This window comes from Pygoscelis adeliae, unplaced genomic scaffold, assembly GCF_000699105.1.
Source record: "Pygoscelis adeliae isolate BGI_AS28 unplaced genomic scaffold, ASM69910v1 Scaffold26, whole genome shotgun sequence".
In the NCBI taxonomy this organism is placed as follows: domain Eukaryota; kingdom Metazoa; phylum Chordata; class Aves; order Sphenisciformes; family Spheniscidae; genus Pygoscelis; species Pygoscelis adeliae.
Window position 1 is genome coordinate 3,477,441 of NW_008825104.1, and position 7,772 is coordinate 3,485,212.

At 38.1% G+C, this 7,772-nt stretch overlaps 1 protein-coding gene across 1 annotated transcript in view; it reads right to left on the reverse strand.

Moving 5' to 3' along the window:
* Positions 1–7,772, reverse strand: part of ANKRD31 (ankyrin repeat domain 31) — a 62,654-nt gene that overhangs the window by 33,676 nt on the left and 21,206 nt on the right. Inside the window, exons 8-11 of the mRNA XM_009327308.1 lie at positions 5,957–6,018; positions 3,410–3,611; positions 3,117–3,377; positions 2,229–2,474 (exon numbers count right to left, since the gene is read on the reverse strand). Of these exons, the coding sequence (XP_009325583.1) occupies positions 2,229–2,474; positions 3,117–3,377; positions 3,410–3,611; positions 5,957–6,018 (771 nt within the window). The remainder of the gene's footprint in view (positions 1–2,228; positions 2,475–3,116; positions 3,378–3,409; positions 3,612–5,956; positions 6,019–7,772) is intronic.

Consider the following 7,772-nt stretch of genomic DNA (forward strand, 5'->3'; position numbering starts at 1 on the left):
AATTAGCAGTGGATGATGACATGTATCAGATATGCCATGGATTTTTTTCCAGAATGAAGTAAAAAGGCATTCCTACAACAGGAGGAACCAATCTGGAGATAGGAAAGCTAAGTACTGACACTGCCAAATACTGGAGAGCAGTAAGTAACAAGAAACACCTACTCTTTTCCTTCTCCCTTCAACTTCCAAAAGAAAACATGAATTTGCAGTTCAGAAACTCATAAGAGCAGGAACTTAAGATGGGTTGAAAACTAGCAACTACCTGAGACGGAAGAGGAAACATTATTCTGTACAGCTGAAGGTAGGAGAGGACAGGACAACTGTGACTATCAGAGAGAAAAGTATCAGCAATCATAGTTTCCTGGATATTTTTTGTCATGTGTTACAGGACATCGCAGAGATTGGCTGATGACTCCTTAATTCAACTTGTGAGACTAGTGAGCATCCAGATAAAGTCCCCAAAGACAAGGAGGGTACTAAGCAAACAACAAAAAGAGGTAAACAAATAAGTATGTTGATAGTATGTGTGCAGATGTATTTGTCCATATTGTGTGTGTGTGCATGGATGGGCGTGTATATTTGTTATACGTGTTATTTTAAGTATACATGCTGTTATGGACGCTGGTTTTAAAAGCATTTAATGGATGTAGGGGCATGAATCCCACTGATTTTCAAAATATATACGATATACTTAATGCATTCACTTACAACCCACTCAAAGGCAACCAAAATTTGACCAACAACCCCAGCAACACATAACTGCAGCCAAGGAAGAAACTACAATTTCTAGCTGCACACACTTGGAAAAAATAAATCAAATGTTATATCCACACATGAATACACATGCATTCAACACATACTTCTATAAACCTGTATATATAAAAACCACCTTTCCCTATGTATGTATATACAAAGCATACATTTACACTGACACAACAGTTATTTGAAAGGGAAATTTTCACAGAGCTGGAAACAATTATAAATAAAAAACAGTTTGAAGACAAAAATGTCAGCAGAAAAATATGAATAATAGCTAGGAAGTATTTCACAACATATCCCACACTCAAGATGAAAAGCTGCACCGATTCAAAAACTAACCTGGCTTAGGAACCTTTACTTCTCATTAGTAAATGAGAAATGAAAAAATGGGATGCGAATGGTAGCAAATATAAATAAGGAGTTGTAGAAAACTGCTGTGGAAAACAAAAGAATACAAGGAGATAGTCACAGACAGCTAAGGTCCTAAGAAGGCAGTATTTTAAAATCTATTGAAACCAGAAAAAATAATTCCCAAACTCTTAATTACTAGAGAGAAATGACAGAATTGTCTAAGATAATCAGAAAAGACAAATACTCTATTCCATATCAAGGCAAAGCTACACAAGAAATTCCTATCATCTAACAACATAGTTCTTTTCATTTCAACACAAGTTAAGGAGAATGCCAAATGATATGAGAATAAACATTTTTAAATCAGTGGCCCAGATACATTACATTTAAAAGTTTTAGGAGAGGAGGGATCCCATCTGAACTACAGGTTTTGGTTTTAACAAGTCTTGAGTGCTGTGATTCTCTGGTTCCAGAAAGAACCAAAGTACACAAGATGGCTGCCAGCTTTACCAAAAAAGCAGTAAGTGAAAAATACTCGGGGATTATGATGAATAATCAGTTGGACCAGGGCTCTGTTGTAATGGTAAGGCTACAAGATAAATGCAAGTCTTGGACATGGGATGAAACTGCTAAACAGAAAGCTGTATGTGCAGGCTGAAGAGAATATAACTACTGGAGGATGCTAGATCCTTATCCTCATATAAGTAGGTTTGTTTTTATACTACAGCTAAAACCAAATGTACATCTTTGATCTGTGATACGTAAATAGTTAACTAAGGACCAATTTAGTGTTATTTTAAACTATCATTTATGTAACATAGTTAACTAAGGAAGGATCAATTTAATGTTATTTTAAGCTCTCGGTTATGATCCTGCAACCCGTCAATGCTGGAAGACTGATGAATGTAACATAAACAAAACTGAGTAAGTGTGTGCATTCTATAAAACGGAGTACAGAAGTTCTGGAAATATTTCAAGTATTTGGAACTCACTAAAGTATTTGCTCAACATGCTATATATATTTTCCCAAACTTTCCCTCATGTATTACGAAAAGTTGTCTTCATGTATGTCTGGAAAAAAACTCCACTGTTTTTATAAAATATTATTAAATTTTCACCTGATTTCTTGGATGTTTGCTGTTCTGATGCTTGACTGAGTTGTGATTGATTAGATAAAAGCTTGTTTTTGCTGCTACTGGGATATAAGGCTGCCTTTTGGCTTGTTTCCTGAGGGTCTAATCTTACTCTTTTAGTTTGGACTTCTGTTTCAGTAAACTGTGAAAGCACATTGGTCTTTGCATTTCCTTCTTCTCCTTTTTTTTCAGCACCTTCTGTTCCACTTACTCCAGCAAACACTCCTTCATCTGTTAGTTTAACAAAAGAACTTAAGAGTATCTATGACATAATACTCAGTAATTTCAGAAATTATAACTGATATTAAAATGAATGTCAAAATCACCACCTAGTCTAGGTTAAAAAATGCCTGCAGTAACTCACTCAATTTTTGAAAATACATTAACAAAATAAATCCTTTAACCACTATTCACCATATGTTAATGTACTGAGATTGAATCCAAAACAATTCAAAGATTCCTTTGTGAAGATATGACCATTATTGATTCTTAGGTATTAAAAAAGATAAGGTACTTAAGACTTTCATTCTAATTATTGTAATAACCATTGCGGTCACATTTTGGTAAATACAATGGGGACTTGGATATATGAAACAGCCCCCAAAAACACAAAGCAAAAATTACTAACTAATCAATCTGGCATAGTGGACTGTACCACAACACATTCCATGTTTCTGCTATTTATTTATGGCAAAATACATTCTCTGGAGACCAACAGTTGGGTTTTTTTAATAAAATACACAGAATGCTTACAACAAACTCATAAAATAATTATTTTCAAACAAAACATGGCATCTGTTTTCTGGGAGGTTTCTTTCTGTGTATTTTCCACAATCTGAAATGAATAAGGAGACTTGCTGTCTGCATTAACACCAAAATGCAAATCTGCTTTTGAGTTGGTCTCCCGAAGATCCTCTCTCTTTAGTCTAATTTGAAGTGTGTCCTTTTCATTGAGTTGTAAAGCTACAGGCTCCATCTCTAGACTACTAGCATTTTCAGTTTCAATGTGACATCCTTCAACACTCACTTCTGCATTAAGCAGGATCCTCCCTCCCTTCTCTGCTTGTGGAGCCTTTTGTTCAATGGTGCTTAGTACACCACTGGTAGAATTATAAGGACTTCCAGAAACACTTAGTGTTGCAGAACACTTAGTGTTCCAGAAACATTAGTACCTGCTAAAAGCTCATGTGCTAACAGTGTTTCTGCATTTGCTTGAAGTGTCTGTTCAGTGCAGCTGCTTCCATCTTCAGATATATTAGTATAAATGTTCTGCACCTCATTTACAATAGTCCGCTGCGGTATGTCTATGCTGCCTGAAACCATAAGATTTGCACATGGTGGTTCTGACTGATCTGTCTGTAAGGAAATCTGTTCAAACAAAGGCAAAGAGAGTTTTAAACTTAGAGCTGATCCATTAATTTTGTTTCCATCAACATCAGATCTAACTTGATTTGTCAAGTTTTGCAAAGAAGTAATTCGTTCTGAAGGTATTCTCGTACCGGTATTTAGATTCCTGTCACTCAAACTACTGCTGTAACTCTGTTTGAGACTATGTTGATCACTGTCATAACTCTTGACTTCCTGTTGTAACTTTAAAACAGATACATTGTGAGAGGAAGTCAAAGCAAGTTAAGTATTGACTGAGAATCAAGTTCTGTTAAATCAGTACTCTGAGAATGCTGTGCAGACACTTTTTCTCCAGAAACCATGATGGGGGGCAATGCAAACTGGTGATCTCCTCCCCTGTTACAACAGAAGTTGCTGAGCTTCCACCAGTTCTGCCCTTTTCTTCTGTAAATGCATTTTCATTGCTACCACTGTTGAATTCATGTCCCTGTTGCAATTCTGTCTGACTTACCTCAGTGTTCCTACAACATCAACTGGGATGCAACAATTATGATTAGAAACAGCAACAGTGTGGCCCATTTCATTAGGTTCAGCATCAGGGAAATAAATTTTCTGTAATTTAACTGTTCCTTGGTTTGTAAGTGGACCTAAACATGAGGTCCATCTAACATGAGACATTATTTCTGAATAGTTTTACTCGTAGCCCCTGCTATAAGAATAGCAGATTTTTTTGTCTTTTTTGAACTTGTATTTTTTTTCATTCCATTTTCTGCCTTTAGAATCCTGAAGAACTTTATTTTTTATATATTTCACCAAATTTGTTTTTCTGCTTTGCTCATTTTCAGCAACACTTCCTTTGATGCTTTAGTATTATCATGTTGAACTGTGCCACCTGCATTTAATTCTGTCTACAAAACAGGCCATATACTTAATTTCATTTTCTGATAAATTGCTTTATTATATACTAAAAGAAAACTGTGCTATTATAAAATTAACTGATTTCCTCTGCCTGAACAGATTTTTAAGACAGCAGGACAAAGAAATTAAGGAACTAAGAAATATGTGTATGAAAGTGTAAAAATTAATGGGTGAAATCCAATGATAAATATTACTGAAGTGCTTTACACTTTTATTTATTTCTGAAAATTGAACTGGTTTCGAATGAATGCTCTGCCTTTAAAGAATTAAAACTACACTGCTTCTGTGGTCATATACCAGAGCTACAGTTTCACATTTCTGGCAAACCTGTCTGCAATGATTCTAGGAAATTATAAAGAAAGGGAAATAACACAGTAAAAACACGCAGAATTAACTCATGACAATCTCGCATCAAAACTGCTCCAAAGGCCAATGACTAACTAGAATTATCCTGTTGATTACTTCGTATCTGGAGATAGACCCAGATCACGAACACCGCAACAACTCACACAACTGTTGAAATCATCAGTTACACAGCCACAGTAATAGGTTTTCCCAATTGAATGTTTACAACACCTTCTACTGGGAGAATATCCTTCGTCAATCAACTAATGTTTTAAAGTGTAATCTAAGACTATATACCATGGATGCTGTTATAGCGTAACATTTCTAAGGACACCATACACTGGACTACTGTGAGTAACAAGGACAGTTATCATAACCACATAAAACTTTAGGAAGCAAGAATAAAGTGTCTGTGCACACTGCATTATATGTTTCAGATATTACCAGTTATCATTGTTCAAAGGGGAGAAAATGAGGAGAGTACAGCTTTTAATGCCAAAAGCTGTTGTGCTATACGCAAACAATGACCCAAGTGACTGATTATGGTGTTTTGTCTTCATGTGAGGCACTAGCTCCCGCATCTTACTGACATCTCACGGTATAACTGTGCAACCCCTGTGCAAGACAGTGGCTCCCTAACCCTTTCCTATCAAAACACAACACAGCCTACTACACAGAGGCAAGAAGCAGCTACCCTACTGCTACAAGCCAGACATCATCTTGCCATTTCAGCCAGGTTTCTGCAAGTACAAAGGGACACTGATGTACCATGCTTGTTGTAAGTTACCTCTGCAGCAAGTGCAAAACCTCAGCAAGAACCACTGTCTGTGAGAGGCAGCTGATTGCCTCTGTCTTGCATCTTCATGAGGCTGCAGCTTATCCCACGTACCAGTAAGGATCAGCAACTGCTTGCCAAAGAATTGGCATAACATTAAATATCGTTCTGTTTCAGTCCCTGGTGGGTATGAAGCATCTAGTACATTATGTGCTGGTTTTGAAACACATTTCTGAAATAGTCGTCTGCTTTAGTTTACTGAAGATTGCTAGCAAGCCCTTAACAGTTCAGCATCAAATTAACATCACGATTCTTTGTAAAGATGTACCTGGTGCAGATTTGTATCTTCTACGCTGTGAGTATTTAACATATTCTTTGAATCATCTCCACCTGAAATGAAAATGAAAGACAGAAGGAAACCAGAATTTCCTTCCAAAAGAGACCATGATTCTTTACTGTGCATGCACACCATCTTGTGTCCACAATCTTGTGTGTAACAGTACTTACCACATTTAGCTATCCAGAAAAATTACCAAGCTATAAGGGTTTTATTAGAATCTAAAACATATCAATATATAAAATATATATATTAAAATCCTGGGAGTCTGATTTTTGCTGCAGGTGGCATCTTGTAGAAACCAGGACAGGTGAGAGTAAAGTATGACATTATGCTTCCAAATTTTTTTGAAGATTAGTGACCTGAGAAATTCTTTTTGAAACTTAGAGGAGCTACTACATTTCCTTAACTTCTAACAGGCTTCCCTGATCCCCAAGAGACTTTTCTGAAGCCAGCGATGGTGGGATGACAGCCTAGCTTACATCTTTCCCTGTATAACATATTTGGGCAGGGAAAGGGATGGAGTAGCTAAAGCCAAGTCATTGGTGTAAAAATAGGCAGGGATATTCCCCAGCACCAATTCAGCGCCTTGCTGGTGGTTTGCTTTAGCTTTCCAGCTACCTCTGTGCTGACAAAATGGCATAAAGAGCATAGCAGCTACCAAGATCTTATTCTAGGTATTAATATACTTACTTAATTCATGCAACGCTATGTATTTACTTCTGGCCAATATGTTTTTAAACCTAGACTAGCCACACCATATTGAAAAAAATCTAGCTCATCACCCTTTGTTATTTTGTGCTGCAACATGAACCCCAACCCCAGTCCTAAGATTCACTCAACAACCCACACTGGAAGCAGCCTTAAATTTAACAGGCATTTCACAGCATGGCAACTCTTTCTCCACCACTTTAGGGAATCTGGCATGCCAGATGTTAACCCTAGCCTTAGGGTGACTGTTAGTCCACTGGACCCTGCCAGTCTTAGTCCTAAATTAAGCCCAATGGTCCAGCTATTGAACACTGATTAAGCCAAACCCTAACCCAAACCATAATTTTGAACATATTTTTAGCCCACCAACCTTTGTTAAGGCTCAGAATATCTAGATGACCTTTGGTGGCTGCAGCCCTAACCTCTAATCATGGGGCCTCCCAAATACAGCAGTCCCTGTCAGTCTAATCTCTTACAGTAGCATTAACCTGAAGCCAGTAACTCCTGCCTACTCCTACTGCCCTGATTCTAAACTTACAGAATCATAGAATCAAAGAATGGTTTGGGTTGGAAAGGACCTTTAAAGGTCATCTAGTCCAACCCCCCCCACCATGGGCAGGGACATCTTCAACCAGACCGGGTTGCTCAGAGCCCCGTCCAACCTGACCTTGAATGTTTCCAGGGATGGGGCATCCACCACCTCTCTGGGCAACCTGTGCCAGTGTTTCACCACCCTCAGCATAAAAAATTTCTTCCTTATATCTAGTCTGAATCTACCCTCTTTTAGTTTAAAACCATTCCCCCTTGTCCTATTGCAACAGGCCCTGCCAAAAAGTCTGTCCCCGTCTTTCTTATAAGCCCCCTTTAAGTATTGAAAGGCCACAATAAAGTCTCCCCGGAGCCTCCTCTTCTCCAGGCTGAACAACCCCAACTCTCTCAGCCTTTCCCCATAGGAGAGGTGTTCCATCCCTCTGACCATTTCTGTGGCCCTCCTCTGGACCCGCTCCAGCACGTCCACATCTTTCCTGTATTAAGGACTCCAGTACTGCAGGTGGGGTCTCACCAGAGCAGAGTAGAGGGGCAGAATCACCTCCCT